At 54.5% G+C, this 21,701-nt stretch overlaps 3 protein-coding genes across 6 annotated transcripts in view; 1 reads left to right on the forward strand and 2 right to left on the reverse strand.

The window, feature by feature from the left end:
• The first annotated feature begins 1,119 nt into the window (after positions 1 to 1,119).
• On the forward strand, positions 1,120 to 4,850 carry OAZ1 (ornithine decarboxylase antizyme 1). The gene is given in 6 exon segments (XM_036399210.1): positions 1,120 to 1,297; positions 3,203 to 3,260; positions 3,262 to 3,348; positions 3,457 to 3,629; positions 4,124 to 4,209; positions 4,318 to 4,850. Coding segments are annotated over 6 exon segments (651 nt in total). The 5' UTR covers positions 1,120 to 1,181; the 3' UTR covers positions 4,449 to 4,850.
• Positions 4,851 to 7,244: 2,394 nt separating this feature from the next.
• Positions 7,245 to 11,234, reverse strand: PEAK3 (PEAK family member 3). The gene is made up of 4 exons (XM_054517317.1): positions 11,128 to 11,234; positions 10,352 to 10,479; positions 9,307 to 10,100; positions 7,245 to 8,849 (listed from the first exon to the last, which is right to left on the reverse strand). Exons 1-4 carry the CDS (start codon positions 11,232 to 11,234, stop codon positions 7,857 to 7,859), a joined length of 2,022 nt encoding a protein of 673 aa, XP_054373292.1. The 3' UTR covers positions 7,245 to 7,856.
• Positions 11,235 to 19,562: 8,328 nt separating this feature from the next.
• The window catches only part of LINGO3 (leucine rich repeat and Ig domain containing 3), a 34,346-nt gene continuing 32,207 nt past the window's right edge, over positions 19,563 to 21,701 (reverse strand). For all 4 annotated transcript variants that reach the window (XM_036399548.2, XM_036399545.2, XM_036399547.2 and 1 more), the window contains one exon: positions 19,563 to 21,406. In XM_036399548.2, coding sequence (XP_036255441.1) covers positions 19,568 to 21,373 — 1,806 coding nt within the window. In that variant the 5' untranslated portion in view covers positions 21,374 to 21,406 and the 3' untranslated portion in view covers positions 19,563 to 19,567. The remainder of the gene's footprint in view (positions 21,407 to 21,701) is intronic.

A 21,701-nucleotide genomic window follows, 5' to 3' on the forward strand; every position in this document is an offset into this window, starting at 1 on the left:
TGATCCAACCATTCCTCATCCCTATTCCCCTATAAATCCATGATCCAACCATTCCTCATCCCTACTTCCCTATAAATCAACCATTTCCCATCCCTACGCCCTTATAAATCCATAAACCAACCCTTCCTCTTCCCTATTCCACTATAAATCCATAAACCAACTTTTCCTCATCCCTATTTCACTCTAAATCCATGAACCAACCTTTCCCCATCCCTATTTCCCTATTAATCCACAAACCATCCATTCCTTATCCCTTTTCCACTATAAACCCATAAACTCACTGTTACCCATCTCTATTCCCTTATAAAACCTTCACCTAGCTATTCTCCATCCCTATTCCCTTATAAATCCATATACCAACTATTTCCCATCCTTATTCCATCCTAAACCCACAAACCAACTCCTCCCCATCCCTATTCCCCTATAAATCCATAAACTACAGCGAGCCCAAAGGGGAGCAGTCCAAACAAAACCAGCTCACAACTCCAGAACCCGACTTTTCAGGGACCCACCCCACTGCTTGTGGTGGGTTTATTATTAATTTTTAATTAAAACTTTCCCTCAGCATAGAGCTCCGTGCGAAGCCCTGAGGGCGCGATGCCCACGGGGGTCCCACAGGTGATCCTGCGGCCGCCTCTCCGCCGCTTCCAGCCCCAGGGCTGCACCCTACGGACGTGCCCGTGTTTTTCCATGACTCTTCACGTCTCTCCCTCCCGGTGCTCCCTTCACACCCCGCTCCTCCCCCAGCCCCCCCGGTTACCTCAGCCGGGCGGGGCGCGGGAGCGGGACTCGAACCGGCGGCTCCGAGGGCAGTGAGGGGTTGCGGAGCGCCCGCCGGCCGATGCCCCGCCAGGCCCCGCCCCGCCCGCGCCGCGCGCAGCCAATCACGCGCCGCTATCCCCCGCCTCCCGTGCGGCACCCCCAGCCGATGTCCCTCCCACCGCGCTCCTTTTAGCCAATAAACAGCGAGATATTTAAATAGACATCTAAACTGCCCAATAAAAGCTGATTTCTCGTGCGGGGGCGTGGCACGAGCTGAGAGGCGTGGCTTCTTAGGGGGCGTGACAGAGGGAGGGTATATAAGGAGGCAGTGGGGCCGGGGTGCCATTTTGTGTAGCAGCGCCTGGGGAGAGGGGGGCGGAGGCGGCGGAGGGTTTCGGGGTTCGGACCAGAGCGGCCGGATGGTGAAATCCTCCCTGCAACGGATACTCAACAGCCACTGCTTCGCTAGAGAGAAAGAGGGGAATAAAAGCACCATCATGCCCGCTGTGCTGAGCCTCAGTACCGGACAGAGCAGGTGAGGCGCCGCGGCCTCCCTCAGCCTCGCACCGCTGGGCCCTCGCTGTCTCCTTCCTCTTCCTCATCCTCGTTGTCGCCTCCCTGGTGGCCGGAGATGGGCGGGGGACGCTGCGTGGCCAGCGGGGGAGGGGCGGCCTGGCCCTGGCCCCGCGGGGAAAGGCGGCAGGGGAGGGTGGAAAAAGCACAAAAAAAAGGAGATTTTGAGGCCCCAACGCTGCCCCGGCCCTGGGAGGGACCCCTGAGGGCACCCCCGGGCTGGGGGAGGCTCCGGACAGGGCTGGGGGGGGGGGGGGGGGGGGGGGGCGAGGGGAAAACAATAATTAGGCAAAGATATTGAAGGATTGAAGGCTGTTATCCCCTTATGTAACCGTGGATACTCCGCAAAACGAATCGAGGGTAAGAGTGTTACGAGAGCTGGTGGTTAAAAACTCAACCGAAAGATTAAAACACCCCCCACAGGTGCTGGGAAGAAAGAAAATACCTGAATTAAGGTGGCTGGTGTGGAGCGGTGGATGCTCAGGACATCGAGCTGCCCTTTCCACCTCGTGTGTGGACTGTGCAAGGAGTTCTTTAACCGTTTTATATTTAACTGCGAGCTAAAGATTGGTTTTTTTCTCCCTAAGAGCACGTAAACATCAGTAAAATCTATTTATGGATGCAAACCTTCCTTCTGCACCACCTTTTTGGGCAGAAAGGTGAAAATATTGAAGATTGCCACAGCACATCTTTGGAAAAGGGTTTTAAACGTTTATTTATGGGGGAAATTAAAAATGTGTAGTTCACAGTCATTCTCAGATAAAAATAAATAATGCTGATATTAAAGAAAAACGTCTCTTTCTAAGAGCTTAAAATAATGGGTTGGATACTCATTGAATTAAAATAACGCCTTCAGTTAGCACAGATTTTGTATTTTTAATAAAACTTCGCAGTTGTTACCCTTGCTTCATATTAAAAATATAAATATAATTTACCTTCCAGCACATAATATTTAACCTCTCTGCCCGTTTCCAGCCTTTTTAATACGGATTATTCATCACAAGTTTCAAGCTCATTTAAAAAAAAATAAAAAAAACAACGAAAAACGAAAAAAGAAATTAAAAAACCCCCAAACCAATCCAAACCCCGCAACTCGGGTGCAAAATGGTGGATTATTTTGTAGCTGTTTATTCGGATTTGCAAATGGCTGCAGTGGCTGCTGCTGGCACCCGGAGACAGGACGATTGTGAAAATTCCCCCAAGGGCCTCGATTGCTGCATCTGCTGAGATGACGCAACTCAAGAGTGGAGCCTGCGGGTGAAGGATGGTGCAGAGGGAGGGGCCAGCGCTGCTCTGCCACGGGAGGAGTGAAACAGCCTTGAAAAGGATGGGGAGAAACTTAAAAATATTCCTCGCACCTTCAGAAATGCAGTGTTTTTTCTCCTCGAGTGCTGAGCGTTGTGGGATCGCTCTGAGGAGTTCAGTGGGAAGAGGTTTGGAGGTTTTGCAGAGGTTCAGGTGTGGCATCAGCTCAAACTGAAATTCCCTGGAATTTCTTGGGAAGGTCTGGTGGGGAATAACCCAGGGGAAAAAAGTGATCCCTGCCTTGCTGGGCTGGAGGTTTGTGCTGCCTCAGAACAAGGAGAGCAGAAAACAGCAAATTCCTGCAGGAAGGTTCTCCTGAGCTCACATCAGGCCTGCCCTGGCACAGAAACACACCTGGCTCACCCAGCCTGAGCGTTTCTAGTCTCCAAGTGAGTCTTCACTCAAAATACTGCAGTGGCAGCTCCCTGGTGTGGAGCTTCCTTTATCTTCCCACTCGCACTGGGAGGAGTCCTTTGGCCTAGGTTTGGGTTTTTTAACACTGTTTGAATCCTGCAGGTCCCAGGGCTTTGCCCAAGCCTGTGTAACCATGTTCCCTTTGCAGTTCCAGGGTTCCCTTCAATTGCTGTAGTAACCTGGGTCCGGGGCCTCGGTGGTGCTCCTGATGTCCCTCACCCACCCCTGAAGATCCCAGGTGGGCGAGGGAATAGTCAGAGGGATCACAATCTTTCAGCTAATTTATTTTATTCGGTGAGTATGAGGTGCAATCAGCTCGTGGTGAGCTTGCTAACATTCCCTGCTTCAATCCTTCCCCTGAAAACGAGCAGGAAAATCACTCTGCTCTTGTCCCTGCTGCAGGATAATCGGCTGAATGTCACAGAAGAACTAACACCTAACAACAGGACAAGAATTCTCAATGTCCAGTCAAGGCTTACAGATGCCAAACACATCAGTTGGAGAGCAGTGCTGAACAACAACAACCTCTACATTGAAATTCCCAGTGGTGCTCTGCCTGAGGGGAGCAAGGACAGGTGGGGCAGGGAAAACCTGGCTGTGAGTTAGCACGAGGCCTCTCAGGGGGGTGGGACAACACTTTGCTCTTTGTATTTTTAAAGTTTAATTTTGGGTTTTGAAGGCTCTCTTGTGAGCCTGGTTTCAGGGCTGCAGGCAGAACCAAAGTCTGGGGTTTCAGGCTGGTTTAGGCACTGAGATTTCCAGGCTGTTTGAGTCTGTCACTGCAGCTCCATCAGCTTTTTCTGTGCCACTGAGGAGTCCTGCCTGGGCTTCAGGGATCTGGTGGTGTGAGGCTCCAACCTGTGCCTCTTCCCTAGGAATTCCTGTGTGGATTGGCTCTCAGGGCTTTGAAACTCTCTCTGAAGGAGCACTTGCTGCCAGAACTCAAGCGATCAGGGTGGGGTTGTTGGGGTGCCTGTGCAGGGCCGGGGCTTGGCCTGCATGGTCCCTGTGGGTCCCTCCCATCCCAGGACATGCCCTGGGCACTGAACCCCTGCTGTTTCTCTTGCAGTTTTGCAGTTCTTCTCGAGTTTGCTGAAGAACAGCTCCGAGTTGAGCACGTGTTCATCTGTTTCCACAAGAACAGAGATGACAGAGGTGGGTGTTCCCTGCGCCTCCAGAGACACAAAATGCCTTCTGGTGGAAATTTCAGGTGATTTTTTCACTATCCCATGGGTGAAACCTGTCTCCTGCTTTATTTTCTAGCTGCACTGCTCCGTACTTTCAGCTTTTTGGGCTTTGAGATTGTGAGACCAGGGCATCCCCTTGTCCCCAAGAGACCAGATGCTTGCTTCATGGCCTACACGTTTGAGAGAGACTCAGCAGAAGAAGACTAGATTGCAATGTTTGCCTCTTTAGAGCTTTCTTGTTGTCTATAAAAGATGATTCTGTAGAAATTTTGTCAACATCTTATTCCAGTCTATCTTAACTCTTGTACGAAAACCTTGTGTGACCCAGCTGCTTTGGTGGTGAGATGTTGAAAATTTCAGACTCCACATCTTTCTCTGGATTTTGTGCGCATGTCGTGGTTGTGCAAAAATAAATGCTCCCTCCAAATTTAGCAGTATATTTCTTGAAGTTTAATATTGTGTTTGTGATACTGAAGTATTTGCTTTAATTCTAAATAAAAATTTATATTTTACTTTTTATTGCTGGTTTTAAGCTGTTTAAAGACTTGCACTCTTGAAGAGGTGGCTCTGGAACTGCCCCAACCATTAAAGTTGCAGGTGTGGAAAGGCTTTGCTTGTTCTTTGCTTGACTGGAACTCATGGGTTTGCTCTGACAGGGCTTGGAATAATCCAGCAATCCTGGAAAAGTCGAATTTTAGTGAATAATTAGCAGGTGTGCTAATTAGGAGCAGTGCTTGCCTGCTCTGCCAGTATTTTGGAGGATATTCAGGGTGTGATTTGGTTGGGAAGTCTCAAGTGAAACACAATCAGCTCGACCCATGGCTGCTTTAAATACCAAATATGCAACTTAAATACCTGGAATTTTATAGTGTTCCTGTAACAGTGCAGCCTTTCCAGTGTGTGCAGGTGAGTGCAGGAATTCTGGCTGTGAGCTGGGAAGGTTTGTGGCACTGCTGCACCTCAGTGGTGTCACCAAGGATGCTTGGGGGGGTTGAAGGGTGAGGAGGGGGCTGTGCTGGGGCTCCACAGACACCCCTTGGTGTCTGTGTCAGGGGAAAGGGGCTCCTTGAGATGCTGGAATTAACAAACCTGGGACTGAAATGACAACAAATAAGTTTCCAAAGGGGCTGAGCTTTAAACTGTCGTATTTCCATGTTTTTCAGTACTTGCAGGCTTGTTTAGAGCTGATGAATCTTTCCCCTATAAAACCTTGGAGCAGGGGGAATCCTTGGGATGGGTTTATTTCACCAGGTTCTGCTGGGTGTGAGTAGAAGTCTCTGAGTGCTGTGAAATGTGTGAGGCCCTAAAGTTTCTCCCACAGCCATCCCTGGGCTCAGCAGTGCTGGGATCCCATGGAATACACTGAAATGTTCCCTGAAACTCCTCGGAGATGCAGCACAGAGTCACTGGGGTGTGTGAGCAGTGATGGTGCAAAGTGGGGACTCTTGTTGGGCTCTTTAATTTGACTCTTCCCAATTCTCTTGTGGCCCTACAATTGTGCTGATCCTGGAGGGATTTTTAGAAGGCCAGTGACAGTGGGAAACTGCCCAAAGCTGGGCTGGGAGAGATTTGGCATGGAGCTCAGGGCAAGGTTCTCCCCCTGAGGCTGCTGGGCCCTGCCCAGGCTCCCCAGGGAATGGTGCCAAGGCTGCCACAGCTCCAGGAGCTCCCAGGGGCTGCTCAGGGTGGGGATGTTGGGGCCAGGGGCTGCACTGATGATCCCTGAGGGTCCTTTCCCACTCAGGATATTCCTGGATATCATGGTGGTGGCATGACCAGGGGAGGGTGTCCTTGTTTTGCACAACAGGCTGGCACAGGGCTGAACTCCTGCTCTGGTTATCTGGAAAAATCCCTGTTTTCCTCTGCAACGTGGTACCTGTGCCATGTTCTGCTCTCCACGGGTACAGGAGTGTGGAATGTGCCTGGTCCTGCCTCCATGGGACGTTTTGCTGGCTTTGGATGCTCCTGGCAGAAGGGGGAGGGGGTCACCCACGCTGCAAACCAAAACTGGGGGACTGGGCAGGAGCTGGGGGAGCGGGTTTGGCTCTGTCTCCCCGGGATGAGGGGCTGTGCCACGGCCTTTACTGCCCTCTGGTAGCCACGGCAAATACTGCAGGAGACACGGGGACAGCAGGACTGGGCTCTCCCGGGACACCTGGAATGAGATCTGAGCCCCATTTCTGTGCCTGGGTTAATGGGGTCCAGCCTGGGCAGGGAGAGGCTGCTCTGGGGGATTTGGGTGCTGCTCCAGGTGGGAGCAAACCAACCATGGGGCTGGGACTGAGCTGCTCTCTGCAGGGTCCCAGCTCTGGTTTATTTTTGTGTTTTGGAGCTCAGGGACTCCTAGGAGGAATCCTCCTCACTCCAACCATGCCCCAGGCTCTGGGTGTTTGCCTGGGGAGCCACTGTCACATCCATGGGCACAGCAGCTGTGGGGAGGCTCTGTCCCACTGTGTGCACAGCCCTGCTGCTGTCAGGTGATGGAGTCACTGAATCATGGAGTTGTTTAGGTTGGAAAAGCTTCCTGAGACCACTGAGGCTGACCATTACCCCATCACCACTAAGCCATGTCCCCAAGTGCCACATCCACGCTTGGAACACTCCCAGGGATGGTGACTCCAGCACTGCCCTGGGCAGCCTGTGCTGATGCCTGATCACTCTTTCAGTGAAGGAATTTTTCCTGATACCCAGCCTAGATGGCTGTGAGTGGATCAATAATTGCTGAGAAATAATTTAAATGACCTTCACCATGCTGGTCCCTCGACATCTGGATGGATTTGGGGACTGGGTCCAGGTCCCACGTGCTGCCAGGTGTTTCACAGCAAGGAGCAGATGCCACAGCCCTGCCTTGGTGCCCATGGATTCACCTGAGCTGTTCACAAGGGCCCATTGGAGGCTGTTCTGGGTAATCACCACCGGGCAGGGCAGTTTGGCTTTGTGTTTCCCTCTGGATCCATCCCTGGCGTGTGTAATGCTGGCAGAGAAGCACATAAAGGACCAGTGTTTGAGAGGCTTGGCTCCAGGTTTTATTGAAGCTGTATTTTTCCCTTTAAAAATGTCATTTTTATTAGTGACTGTTCCACAAATTGTCTCTGGGAAGCACAGGCTGAAGGAGCTGTTGTTTCTCCTCTGCTGAGAAGGGTGAGCTGTGATGGGTGGCTTTCAGTGTTGTTTAAAACAGCAAAAACCTGGTGGCTGCAAAAAGGCTCTGAGAGGGTTTTGTTCAAAGTCTGAACCCCATAAACTTTATTTGGTATTATCAGCCACTAAATTGGTGCTTGGGACTCCCATCCAGCTGCCTTTCCTCAGGTGCTCTGATAAACCAGACTTAGAGGATCAAGGAACAATGGTTTGAGGGTATAAACCCTGTGGTTTTACTCACTTCATCATCCATGGGTTTGGGTTTGCAGAGCTTTCCCAGTGAAGACCTGCTGGAATTTCTCAGGAACTGATGGATTTCATAGAATCATAGAATGATTTGGGCTGAAAGGACCCTAAAAATAACTTAGTTTCAATTCCCCTGTCCTGGGCAGGGACAGGTTTGGGCAGAGACAGGTTTGGCCAGGCCCTCACGAGCTTTGAGGAGACCTTTGGGTGGGCTCTCCTGGAGGTTGCTTAGGGAGCATAGAGAACCTGGGTGACCTGGTAAAGGGTGTATTCAGTGACCCCCTGGAAGTACTGGCAGCACAGCCACTCCTCCAGGCCTGGGCTGACCCCAGCCCCAGCTGAGTTCTCTGCAAACCTCAGGAGCAGCAGAGCCCTCTTGACCTGCAGCCAGCTCTGGAGCAGCTCCAGGCTCTTCCTGCTCCTGGCAAAGAGCTCCTGGCGTGGTCCCCAGAGCAGCACCTGCAGGATGGCCCTGGCCTGCAGGATGGACACCCTCTGGTGAGGATCCCTGTGCAGCAGCAGCGAGGCCAAGCGCTTCAGTCCTGCTGAGTAGATGGACAGCGAGGGGATTTCGGGAAGCCTTTTGCTTCTGAAGTCCAAAATGTTCTCCAGGGAGATGTCCACGTGCAAGATCTGATAGATCAGCCTGCCCAAGTTCAGCTCAGCTGCTGTTGGAGGGGAAGGTGCAGCAAGAGCCTGGCTCCAGTCCAGCTCCTGGCTGCTGGAACAAGGTCTCTGCTTCTCCTGCACCTTGAAGAAGCTGCTGATGAGCAGCCGTGGAAGGGACAGTCCCAGCGGCTCCTTCTCCCTCTGGGGGGGACATGGGCACTGCACCAGCAGCAGGTTCTCAGGGCACAGGTCCCCCTGGACCACGTTGTGCCCCCGGAGGTGCTCCAGCCCCATGCAGAGCTGCAGCAGCAGGAGGCAGCCCAGGCGTTCGTAGTGCCCGGGGCTGCTCCTGTGCAAAGCGTGGGAGCCCTTCACAAACTCTGCCAGGGTCTGCTGGGGAACCTCGGCACAAAGGAGCACCTGCAGGACGGGCTGGGGGGCAGGACAGGCTGGCCCCTCTCTGGAAGGGCCCTGGCTCTGTGCTCCAGGGATTCCTGGGAGCACCAGCTCCCGGGGGAGGCGGTCGGTGAAGCGGCCGAGCAGGCGCTGGATGCTGCAGTGCGTGCCCAGGGAGCTCTGCACGGCCAGGCTGGAGCAGCACGGCTTGGGGACCTGCAGGGACACACAGGACAGGGCCAGCTGTGCTAGGACAGCTGGCCTGGGCTGGGCCACCAGCCCTGCTGTGACCCACATGTGGTGCTGCACCCTCTGAACCCAGGAATGGAGCCAGAGCTGGGATATGAGGGTGATGCATGGGCTGGGCTCTCATCCTGCTCTCCTGGGCAGCCAGCTCTGCTCCAGCCTCTCCTCTGCCTGTGCTGGCCCCTCTGGCTGAGTTAGCAGGACCTGTCCCCCAGCAGGGCTGTTTTTGACGTGTCCCTTGCCCCCAGGGGAAGTGTCACCCTCACCAGCCAGCCCCTGCCAGCAGCACTGTGTCATCCAGCAATGCAGAAGTGGCTGCAGAAAGGGGAAGTGGCCCCAGAGTCGTGTTCCGTGGAAAAGCCAACACTCCTGGATCTCCTGGCTCCCTCTGCACCACCCAGACCTCTCACCCTGATTCCCCCCTTACCTTGGCTGCCAACTGCAGCTGGCTGTGCTGGAAGGTGAAGCCCACCCTGAAGTACCAGGCGTCCCCGCTCTGGCAGCAGGGCTGGGGCTCCAGGACACCGAGGGCTGCCCAGCGCTTCCCCACCAGCTCTGCCTCCAGCAGCTGCTGCCTCTCCTCGGGGCCCAGCAGCTCCTCCTGCAGCAGAGCCGAGAGCCGGGCCAGGGAGGCCTCCTGGCACCCCAAAACCACCCCAGAGACCCCGGCTGGGCTCTCCAGGAGCTGCCCCAGCTCCCCGTCCCCTGTCCCAAATGTCAGCTCCTTCAGGCGGCCTGAGGGGGCTTTCTGGGGGCTGCTTGGGGCCAGCGGCTCCCCCAGGCTTTGGGACTTGCTCAGGAGCTTCTTGGAGGGTCTGTCCCGGGGGGGAGCCCCCTGTCCTGCCGGGATGCTGTACAGGCTGCTGCCAGCCCGGGGCTCGGGCTCGTCATGGCAGCGCTGGGATGGTGCCGGCGCCGGGAGGGACTCGGCTCGCTGGAGCTGCTTTTTGGGCAGGGGGGGAGGCAGCGGGTCTGGCTGGGCCCGGGGGAGGGGTCTCACAGCGCCCTCCCCTCGGCTGGCCTTGCGGGGAACGAGGTGGGCACGCAGCTCTCCTGGGGACGGAGGGACAGACGTGACAGGACAGACAGGACAGAGGAGAGGAGTGGGATGGGATGGGATGAGTGGGATGGGGTGAGTGGGGTGGGGTGGGGTAGGGTGGGATGGGATGAGTGGGATGGGGTGAGTGGGGTGGGGTGGGATGGGATGGGGTAGAGTGGGTGGGATAGGATGGGATGGGGTGGGATGGGTAGGATGGGATAGGATGGGGTGGAATAGGGTGGGGGGGTGGGATGGGGTGGGATGGGAGTACAGCACGTTGTTCTTTGCCCCCTGCATATTTCCAACCCCAAAGCCACAGCCAGCACCGGCCAGAGGGGTGACGCGGGCTGGGGGGAAGGACAAGGCCAGCAGTGCCACCGCCCGAGGTGACACTCAGCAGGCAGGGGCACAGCGGGGTCAGGAGGTCACTCACCCACGTTGCTGTAGATGAGGGCTGAGCTGGGGGAGCGAGGGGGGCACCCCCCCGGCGTGTCCGGCATGGGGGTGGCCGCGCTGGGGGCAGCCGGGTCCGGGCTGGCGCTGCGGGGCGCGGAGCTGGCCCTGCAGGGGCCGGGAGCAGCAGCGTCACCCCCGGCTCCCGCTGCCCCCGGGGCCGGCTCAGGGGAGGAACGCTCAGAAAAGGGGAAGCAGCGGCCTGGGGAGCCTTGGTGGGGCGGTTTTGGGGAGAAACACGGGGAGTTTGGTGGCCCAGTGACTTCAGTTGCCGCTCTGGGAAATCCTGGGGCTGGCAGAGGCCCCAGGGGCTCCACACGCACGGGACACACCCAGGTGTGCCCAGGGCCTGATGTGGCACCGGTGGGCCCTGCTGGGTGACCCCAGGGAGGACACAGCGCTGGTAGAGGTGTGGGACAAGAGCAGGAAAGGCCTTTGACAGCCCCAGCCAAGCCTGGGGGACAGGACAGGGGTCTGGGCATGGGGAGAGAGCCCGAAGGAGGAGGGCACGGGGATGGAGCCACTGGTTTCACTTCCCTGTCCTGGCGCTGGGCTCTGCCACCAGCGATACCAAAACCACGGTGGCTTTGTCTAAACCTCCCCGTTCTGCCTGGAATCTCCAAAGTTCAGCTCTGTCTGAGCAACCCCAGATGGTGCCCCCAACTCCCCAGTGCTCCCCAGACCCCTCAAAACACTGGGCTTGGGGCAGCAGCCGCGCTGAGAGCAGCTCCTTCCCCTCTGCAGAGCCCTCGGTACCTGTGAGGTGTCCTTGGGGGCAGGGAGGTCCCACGGGGCTCCAGCTGCACATCCCGGAGCCGCAGCAGCTCCTGCTGCCCATCCCAGCCCCTCCTGGTGCTGCCCATGGCGCTCGGGGCTCGCCTTGTGCTGCCTCCCAGCCCGGCAGGATGTGCTTTCAAAACCTGCTCCGGGCTCGGCTCAAGGAAGCTGGGCTTGGCTCAGCTCAGTTTGGCTCAGCCGGGCTTGGTTCAGCCGGGTTTGGCCTCGCGCCCCCAGAGCCCCCTGGCACTGCCCCGGTGTCGCAGACATCTTTGATGGAAAATCCTTTCCTTAGGATTTTTCCTCCTGAGAAGCTGAGAGGCCTCAGGAACAAAATGCAAAGCAATGGTTATCTGCTGCTGTGGAATGCAACAGGTGGGTCTGTGATTGGTCTCATGTGGTTGTTTCTAATTAATGGCCAATCACAGTCAGCTGGCTCAGACTCTCTGTCTGAGCCACAAACCTTTGTTATTCATTCTTTCTTATTCTATTCTTAGCCAGCCTTCTGATGAAATCCTTTCTCCTATTCTTTCAGTATAGTTTTAATATAATATATATCATAAAATAATAAATCAAGCCTTCTGAAACATGGAGTCAGATCCTTGTCTCCTCAGAGCCCTGTGAACACGGTCACACCCCGGCCCTGGTCACTGTGTCACCATCAGTGCCACCTGTGGGTTTGTGTCCCTCCAGCTGCTCCTCCTTCCTAGATGGCTCCAGGGACGGCTTGAAGGGTGGCAGCTGCTCTGAGGAGGGGATTGACCCCCCCAAACCCCCCTCAAGTTGCATAATTAATTCCCCCTACGTAATTAAAACCCCCTTCCTCTGGGTTATTACTCTGGGAGGGGTTGGCAAGGAGGAATATTTTAATTTTCTTACATGGACCGAGGTTGTGGGTTCAGTTCCTTTAAGAATTGGAGCTGCTGATCCCTGTGCTTCTCTTCCAACTCAGAATATTCTTTGATCTGTGATCTGTCTTTTTTGCTGGGATCTGCTGCAGCCATTGCTTGAGAGGAGCCCAATTCTTGGAAAAAACCTTGGAAAAAAACCTTTTTTTTTTTTAATTTTTAAATTTTGTCTCCCAGAGCTTTACAGATGCTCAAAGTGCGCAAGTGACCCAACTTAGCTGGGAAAAATCCTCCCATTGGTGTCTATCCCCTCTAGGAAGAAGTCACTTTTTAAACACTCTAAAGCCCAAATATTTCAATATTTCCTCCCTCCTATTCACTCTTTGAGTCACCAGTGGTGCCACTGTGGGTGCTGTGGGAAGGCAGCTGCAGGGATTTCTCCTGGGGGCAGTGAGGTTGGGATGAGCAGCCTTTGGGAAATGTGGATTTCCATGAGGAAAACAGAAAATTTCACTTCTGGAGCCCAAGAACAGCAGGACCCTGGGTCCAGGCACCTCTGCAGGGTTTTGGTGGCTGGGGTGGGACTCGGGGGGTGCTGGGAGCCTGCAGCCACCCCCGTGAGGAGCCCACAGCTCCCTCCCTGTATTTATTTCTGTATTTCCCAGGGTTGTGTCTGTTGGCTGGGCTGGGCTGTTTCTGGGTGCTGAGGCCGTGTGTGAGAGCTGATAAAAACTCTGTGGGGCTGAGTCATGCTTGGATCCAGCTCAGGGAGGAGGAGCAGGGCTCTGGGAGGGGACAATCAGCACCATCCACCCCATGTTGCACCAACAACCAGAATGGTTTGGGTGGGAAGGGACCTCAAAGCCCACCCAGTGCCACCCCTGCCATGGCAGGGACACCTCCCACTGTCCCAGGCTGCTCCCAGCCCTGTCCAGCCTGGCCTTGGGCACTGCCAGGGATGCAGGGGCAGCCCCAGCTGCTCTGGGCACCCTGTGCCAGGGCCTGCCCACCCTCACAGTGTTAGAAGCATCACTGTTTTCCCCTAATGAATAAAATTACCTTTAAGAAGTACCGAAAGATGGTAGGAATAAAATGACAGAATTCCTGCCATCCTGGGACCCTGCCAAGCTAGAGAGAGGTGGCCAGGGAAAGAGGGGCAGCCAGGAACAGCCTTTTAGCTGTGAAATCCCTCATTTGTCTTACTCCAACCAAGGAGAAAATGCCAAGTTTAAAAGCCACCCAAGCCCTTAACAAGGACAGTCATTTCCTGTTGCCAACCTCTGCAGGACTGTGCAAAATTCTGATTTAGTGCAGCATCCATGAATCCTTTGGTGGGTTCTGCTGCCTGTTCCAGGTGGATAAATCAGCTGCAGGACACGGCCCTGGTGGCATTGCTGGCCCTGATGGCACTGACAGCATTTGCAGACTCTGGTGCAGGAGCTGCTGAGCCCTTTTCCCCCTGGTCTTGGGGGACTGATGCAGGGAAGCTTTTCTTAGCTCCAGCCTTTTGTGCTTTGTAAGGAAATTGATTTCTCTTCCCAGTGGGAGATAGGATCTTTAATCGCAGCTGCTGGAAAATGGCATTTTTCTAATTGTCTTTATTTCTTTTGCTGTTTTTTTGCCATGACATCATTCAGCAGCCCCAGGGTGCTGTGGGGATGCTCTGTGCTCAGCTCAGGGATGATCCCTGGGGCACTGAACCCACCCGGGGGGCTCTCTCAGCATTTCCATCCTGCACCACCCCCCAAAAGGAGCAGGGGGTTCAGTCCTGGCTCCCACACCCTCGGGCACAGGCAGGAGATGTAACCTCCACCCTTCACCTCCCTTTGCCACGAAACTCATCTTGAAGCAGGAAATGAGAGAAAAACCCCAATTTCCTCCTTCCTCTCACGGCAGCTCTCTCTCATGGGGGCTGCAGCCTCACGGTTAATTTGGCAACCAGGGCCACCCCCCTCGTGTGGTGGGGAGGGAGTGGGAGCCTCCCCGGCCCCCAAGGAATTTTTGGGGTCTGGAATTCCGGGCTGGGGTGGCCCAGGGCTCGTTTCTCCAGCAGATGGAGGCATTGCTTTGTTGCCACATTTCACAGAGAGAAAAGCAAGGCACAATTCTTCCCAAGGATTTCTGAGATTCACATTCTCTGAATCCCAGAGAAAGGGAAAACACAACTCTTATCACTTGCTGTGCCTGTGTTGTGCCCAAGTAGAATACAATATTGTCCTAGGGTGACATTATGATGCTTGTATCTGTTCTGTTTATGCTGGATATCACGTTCTGTGCCTTCAAGACTGGCTCTGAAGAGTGAAAGTTTTGTTTGTTTTGTTATCAGCTGCTCCCCCACAGCTGGCGCGACACAGAGACAGGGCAGTGCATGGTGCTGCTTTTGCTTTTTGCTTTGCTCTTGCTCTTGCTTCTGCTTTGCTCCTGCTTTTTGCTTCTGCTCATTAGTTAGTTTAGCTAAGCAGCCCAAATTTTTCCTGGACTGTTCCTCCTTTCCCTTTTTTGGACCTACTTGAACCTGCTCCGGACTGGGACCTGGGAAACACCGAGAGTTTGCACCTTGTGGCTGCAGCAGCTGCCCCAGCACCAGAGGGACTGATAACAGAGCAACCACCCCCAGGAGAGACTTTCTGAAGTTGTCATCTTTTTCAGAGCAGTGAAAGAGTGGTGTCATCTGGTATTGTTCATTTTGTGTGCTGGGGGGTGCTGTGCCCGTTAAATAAACAGGTTCTTTCCACTTCTCTCAGAGGAATCTTTCCAAACCAGTTGGAGGGGAAGAGCCCTGTGGGTTTGCTTTCTGGAGGGGCCCCTTTTGGAGGTTTTCTCCCAAATTTGCCCTAAACCAGGACAAATATAGAGATTGTTTATCCAAAGTGAAGATGTTTTGTTTCCTTGGCCTATCAGGCCCAACTGTGTGTGTATGTTGGGACTGTGAGCTAACAGCCATGAGATTCAGTGCAGTGTAAACAGTTGTGTGCAGAGTGAGTGTTTAGTGGATTCAGTTTAGATAAAATGTAGAGTTGTTCCAGATTGCAAGGCAAGATGTACTCTATTACCATCTGGATGGCAGCTGTCTTCTGTTCAGTGGGCAGTTTTTCCTTATCTCTTCCACAATCACTCCTCCCTCAGGGCAGACACCTGCTGATAACAGCTATTGAATGTCTCTGCATGGCTGATAAGAACTACAGCATCCCATTGGGAGATGTGAGCCCAGAGGGAGGAGCCAAGCATTCCTGCCTGGATATAATCTGGAGATTCTGGAACACCAGCACAGCTTCTGCACTGGATTTCCCAGAGGAACAGCAGCTGCCTCTCCTTCCACTGGATCTTCAGAGGATGATTCCACCCTTCTGCAGGATCCCTGCTCCAGCAGAGCCACCCCTGACACTGCAGGAGGGCTGAGCCACAATTCCAATGGTTCTGCTGCCGACACCCTGACCCACAGGTGTCAGGCTGGGTTCTGACTCTGGCAGTGTTGGTTTAGTTACTGCATTGTTTATTTTATCCTTTTATTTTATTTCCTATTAAAGAACTGTTATTTCCTGCTCCCATATTTTTGTTGCCTGAGAGCCCCTTAATTTAAAATTTATAGCAATTTGGAGGGGGGAGGTTCATTTTATCCATTTCAGGGGAGGCTCCTGCCTTCCTTAGCAGGCACCTGTCTTTCCAAACCAAGACAATAGTATAATAAAGTAATTAATTAACCTTCTGATATCCATAGAATCCTCCTCATCATTCTCTCCCCTTCGCTGGAGTCACCTTTGATTTACAATATTGCTTTGCTCCCAGTGCCAGCCCAGTCTGTGCTGGGAGAGCCAGGGCTGGCAGGGGACAGGGCACTGAGCCTGGCAAAGGGACATGGGGGGTTTGGGGAGGGGCATTGCCCCCTTGAGGGGGACACAAGGACAGGTGGCCCCCTCAAACATAAAATTGGTGCAAACATAACACTGGGCCATGGAAGGTGCAGCTCACAGGACGTGGCCTCTCCAAAGGGTAACTGGTTAAAATTATGATGTTTTTACCCGAAAATCAGTGAATGGGATGGTTTAAAATGTCTGTGTTTCAGTGTGGATGTGCTCCTGTTTGGAGTTTCCAAGCAAAATGATGTTAATATATAGAGAGACCAAGAAAATCTGCTTTGTTTTTTTTTTTTTTTGGTAGTTCCTGCAGTTGGAATGGATGATCTGGTCCATGGGAACACCCAGTTTGAGTCTGATCTTTCCAGGCAGCACCTGGGACTTTCTCTAACCTCTTGGAACACCCCTGGATGCTCCAAGGCACCATTTCCATAACTTTTTTCCCAGCTTCTCTTTCTCTGTGGCCAGGGGACCCTGGGCTGGCTGAGCCCGTGGTGGGGACAGCAGTGGCAGCTGTGCCAAGGGCAGGGGTGGCCTTGGGAGGGCCAGGCTGTGCCCTGGGGCTGGGGGAATGAGGAGGGCACTGGGAGGGTCACTCTGTGGGGAGGAACCACCTCCTCTTCCCCACTGGCTCCTGCCCCACTGCAGTGCCCCCCTGTGCCTCAGTTTCCCCTGGCACATGCCCGATTTTCTGGCCCCATCCAAGGGATTTGGCTCCCTGTGCGCACTCTGGGGTGGATGTGACTCCTTTTAAACCCCCCAAACCCCAATTTTCCAGCAGGATTCGAGGTGCTGCCTTTGCACCCTCCACTTTTGGCACATCCTCCTAAACACGGCATTAATAATTAATAATTGATTAATAGCAGCAGCAGTCTGTTAGCACATGTGCATTAATCATTTATTAGTTATTAATATGGACTTTGGCACCCTCTGGGAGGTGGTTTCACGTTGTTTATGTGGGGTTTGTGGGATTGATGGTGGGGACGGACTCAGGGGCTGCAAATCCCAGCAGAACCCCAGGAAGGCGGGAAGGCCTGCTGGAATTCCAGGAGCTTCCCAGCTTGCAGCAGGTCTGGAGAGCTCAGAGCTGTGAATTCTGGTGCTCCTGCCCTTTCCAGCTCCTGCTCAGGCTTTGCCCACTGATTTTGCCTTTTCTTATCGAGGCACATAGGGAATAAAAGGGGGAGAAAAACCCAAATGAGCCACAAAAATCCCTTTTTTTCCTTTTTTTTTTTTTTGTTTTGCTCACAAATACATCTCACATGCTTGTTACATAGAAAATTGTGCCAGGTCTGCACTGCCCTTTGCTCCCACTGTGAAGGTCCATGCCCAACCCCCTCCTTGCCCTCCCACCCACCTCCCACCCCCTCCCCAAGGATAAAAAAACCCCAGACACCAAACAGGACCCTGGGAGGACATGGCATGCATGGCTGGGGACGAGGGGCACCGGGCATGAGGGGCCACAGGGACAGACGGACCCACGGCAGGGAGGGATGGAGATGGATGGAGATGGATGGATGGATGGATGATGGATGGATGGATGGATGGATGGATGGATGGATGGATGGATGATGGATGGATGGATGATGGATGGATGGATGGATGGATGGATGGATGGATGATGGATGGATGGATGGATGGATGGATGGATGGATGGATGGATGATGGATGGATGGACGGATGGATGATGGATGGATGGATGATGGATGGATGGGGGATGGATGGACAGATGATGGATGGATGATGGATGGATGGATGGATGGATGATGGATGGATGGATGGATGGATGGATGGATGATGGATGGATGGATGATGGATGGATGGATGGATGGATGGATGGATGATGGATGGATGGATGATGGATGGATGGATGGATGGATGGATGGATGGATGGATGGACAGATGATGGATGGATGGATGGATGGACAGATGATGGATGGATGGATGATGGATGGATGGATGGATGATGGATGGATGGATGGATGGATGGATGGATGGATGGATGGACAGATGATGGATGGATGGATGGATGGATGGATGGATGGATGGATGGATGGACGGATGGATGGATGGATGGATGGATGGATGGACGGATGGATGATGGATGGATGGGGGATGGATGGACAGATGATGGATGGATGGATGGATGGATGGATGGATGGATGGATGGATGATGGATGGAGGGATGGATGGATGATGGATGGATGGATGGAGGGATGGATGGATGGATGGATGGATGGATGGATGGATGGGGGGCACCCTGTGGCAGCAGAACAGGGTTGGGGGGATGTTCTGAGCAGCCACTTGTGCCCCACAAAGCTCCCAACCCCTCGGATGCTCCGGTGCCACTCCAGGATGCCCATCAGGGAATGGGCAGCTGCTCCCTCCAGCTCCCAGCCTGACCATCACTGGCTGGAGAAGGGACATCCAGGTGGGGAATATCCCTGCAGGAATGGGGACAGAGGTGGGACCTGCAGCAACCCCCAGAGTGCACGTGGGAGGAGGAAGAGGAGGAAGCAATGAACTCCCTGGATCCTCCAGATCACATCCAGGCTCTTCCATTCCAGCTTCATTCCTTCTCCCACACACAAAAATCCACACCCTGAGGCAGAGCCAGGGCAAAGCCTGGGAAGGGGTGGGATGGGAAGGCAGGAACCACCCCTGTGGCAGCAGAAGCAGCCCCAGGGACATTGACCTGTGGTCGTCAGCGTTGGAGGGTGCAGGATCTGGGATGGAGGTGCCAGCCAGGATGTTCTCCTGGACTGCTTCTTCCCAGCTTTTCTCTCCTCTTCTTTCCTGGGCTGTAGCACCTCCCTGCACATGATGAGCCAGGTCCTGCTCTTCTGCAGATTTTGACTTTGCAACTCCAAGAAAATTAATCCAAAAGTGCCTTTTGAACCCGTAGGAATCCCAACCCTCCATTGGGTGGATGCAACGATGGGGAGGCCTTGCATCACCCTGGGGTTGCTCTTTCTGATTTTAATGATCTTGGCCTCGTTTTGCCTTTTTTTCCCTTTTTTTTCTTGCTGACACCTCCTCAGAGCCTGGCCCTGGAGGGTTATTATTGCTTGTGCAGAAGTTCCCTGGGCACCCACATTGGCAGATGCTGGATCTTAAATCCATGGATGAAAAGCTCTCAAGGCACATTTGTGCCTGGGAGGAGGGGGGTCTGTCTTTGCCAAGGGGCTGGGGGACCCCCGAGCTTGGCACAACCTCCCCAGTCCTGCATCGCCCCGGAAGACATTTCTCTTGGAAATTTATTAAAAAAAAAAAAAAATTGGACCAAAACCCCCACCAACAACAAGAAAAGAATCACAAACAACTACCAGGAAAGTTTTCTGAAGAGTCCCTTACAAAAAAAGGGAAAGGGTGGGAGGAAAATAGGAAGCATTTTTCTCCCAGGCCCAAACACTGCTGATCTTTTGGTTCAAGAAATGCATAGTTGGTAGCAAAAACCTCGCTACATCAGGAGCCCCTGGGACAGCCCCTGAGCCCTGAGGGCTCTCAACAGGGCCAGGACATTGGGGTCATCCCTCCTCGACCCTGAGGTCCCCACAGTTCTGATCCTGCTGGCTTGTGGCACCTCTGTCTCCAGCCATGTCCCAGCACAGTAAGGTCACTCTGCCAGCTCTGGGACATGGCCGGTCCTCCCACAGCCCTCCCAGCCCTCCCAGCCTGGGGCTGGGCTGCAGAAAATGGTTCTCCTCTGGGAGAGGCTCAGATCATCTTCATGTTGAACTTCCTGGCCCCTCCTTGGCCGGTGGTGGTGGTGGGACCATCCACCTTGCGGAAGGAATATTCCACGGAGAAGTTGTTCTTGTGCTGCCCCCGGCCGCGGCTCCAGACGAAGAGCAGGAGGAAGCAGAAGAGCACCACGCCCAGGAAGGTGATGCAGCCCATGGCCGTGGAGACCAGGATGGTCTTGAGGTCCAAGGTGAACTTCAAGAAGACCTGGGTGTTGTTGTGGAAGGTGTCGTTGAAGTCGCTGAGGTACAAAGTCCGGTTGGCGAGGTGGGCGCTGTCGGCCGGGCGCCCCTTGACTGTCAGCGTGGCGAAGTAGGTGTCGTTGCCACCGGCGTTGCTGGCGATGCAGATGTAGGTGCCACTGTCCTGCACCTGGGCAAAACGGATCTCCAGGGTGCCCCCAGGCAGCACCGTGGCCCGGCCCGTGCTGCGGGTGGTGATCATGCGGTGCTGGGGGGACACCCAGGCGATGGAGGGGTCGGGCTCCCCGTCGGCGCGGCACAGGAAGGACACGGACTGTCCCTCCCGCGCCGTCACGTGCTGCAGCTTCCGATCCCGGATCTTGGGCTTCTGGCAGGTGAAGTACTCGAAGAGCACCGAGTCCGGAAAGTCGCGCAGGGCGTTGCCCTGGATTTCGGGCGGTGAGGAGCACATGGGCTGCTGCCCATCGAAGTTGAGTGTCTTGCGCCGCTGCAGGATCCAGAGGAGGCGGCAGTCGCAGGCCAGGGGGTTCCTGTCCACCCGCAGCGTCTCCAGCGTGTTGACCGAGTGGAAGGTGCTCTCCTCAAGCGTGGACAGGAAGTTGCTGGAGAGGTTGAGCAGCCGGATCTGTCTCAGGCCGGAGAAAGCCTGCGGCTCCACGGACACCAGGAGAGCGCCCACGATGTGGAGCTCCTGGAGCCGGATGAGGTCTTTGAAGGAGCCCTTCAGCACAGTGCTAATGGGGTTGTAGGACAGGTTGAGGTACCGCAGGTACACCAAGTTCCTCAAGGCAGCGGCGGGCACGGCTGTGATGTTGGTGTAGGTGATGGAGAGCGAGGTGAGGTTCAGGCCCTGGAAGCTGGTGGGGGACACCTCCTCCAGCAGTGGCCAGTTGTCGATCTCCAGCTGCAGGAGGTTGTAGAGCTTCTTGAAGTTCTGGTCCTCCAGCGCGGAGATGCTGAGGTGCCGGAGCCGCAGCACCTCCAGGTTCTGGAGGTAGGACAGCGACTCGGCCGAGATGGAGGTCAGGTTGCACTTCTCAATGGTCAGCTGCTCCAGGCCCAGCAGCCCTGAGAAGGCGCGCTGGGAGATGTACACCAGGTCGTTGTCGCCCACCTCCAGGCTCTTCAGGTTGCGCAGGTCCTGGAACATGTAGTCCAGCAGGATGACCAGCTTGTTCTCGCTGATGTCCAGCAGGGTCAGGTTGCTCAGCTTGGTGAAGACCCCCGGGGGGATGAGCTTGAGCTGGTTCCCCCGCAGCCGCAGGGTCTGCAGGTTGAACAGGTTGCTGAAGGCGCCTGGCTCCACATTGGAGATGATGTTCTCGCTGAAATCCAGCTCCTCCAGCAGCGGGTAGGGCGCCAGGTCGCCGGGGTTGAGGCAGCGGATGCGGTTCTTGTTGAGCTCCAGCACGCGGGTCTCGCTGGGGATGCCCTCGGGGATGGCGGTGAGGCGGCGGCGGTGGCACAGCACCGAGCGCAGCTGCGGCGCGCACTCGCAGCGTGCGGGGCACGCGCCCGCCCGCGGGGACAGCAGCAGGGCCAGCAGCGGGAGCCACCATCTCATGGTGTGGGGCATGGTCTAGGGGCTCACTGCCGCTCTGCCATGTGCCTGTGACAAGAGAGAGAGCAGAGTCAGCAGGGACAAGGTCGTACCCTGTGACCGTGTTCACAGGGGTTCTTGGATGAGGGAAGAGACGAGGATCTGACTCCATGTTTCAGAAGGCTTGATTTGTTATTTTATGATATATATTACATTAAAACTATGCTAAAAGAATAGAAGAAAAGGTTTCATCAGAAGGCTGGCTAAGAATAGAATAGGAAAGAATGATAACAAAGGTTTGTGGCTCTGCTCTCTGTCCGAGCCATCCGGGCTGTGATTGGCTGTTAATTACAAACAACCAACA

This window comes from Molothrus ater, chromosome 26 (assembly GCF_012460135.2).
Source record: "Molothrus ater isolate BHLD 08-10-18 breed brown headed cowbird chromosome 26, BPBGC_Mater_1.1, whole genome shotgun sequence".
NCBI classification, from domain to species: domain Eukaryota; kingdom Metazoa; phylum Chordata; class Aves; order Passeriformes; family Icteridae; genus Molothrus; species Molothrus ater.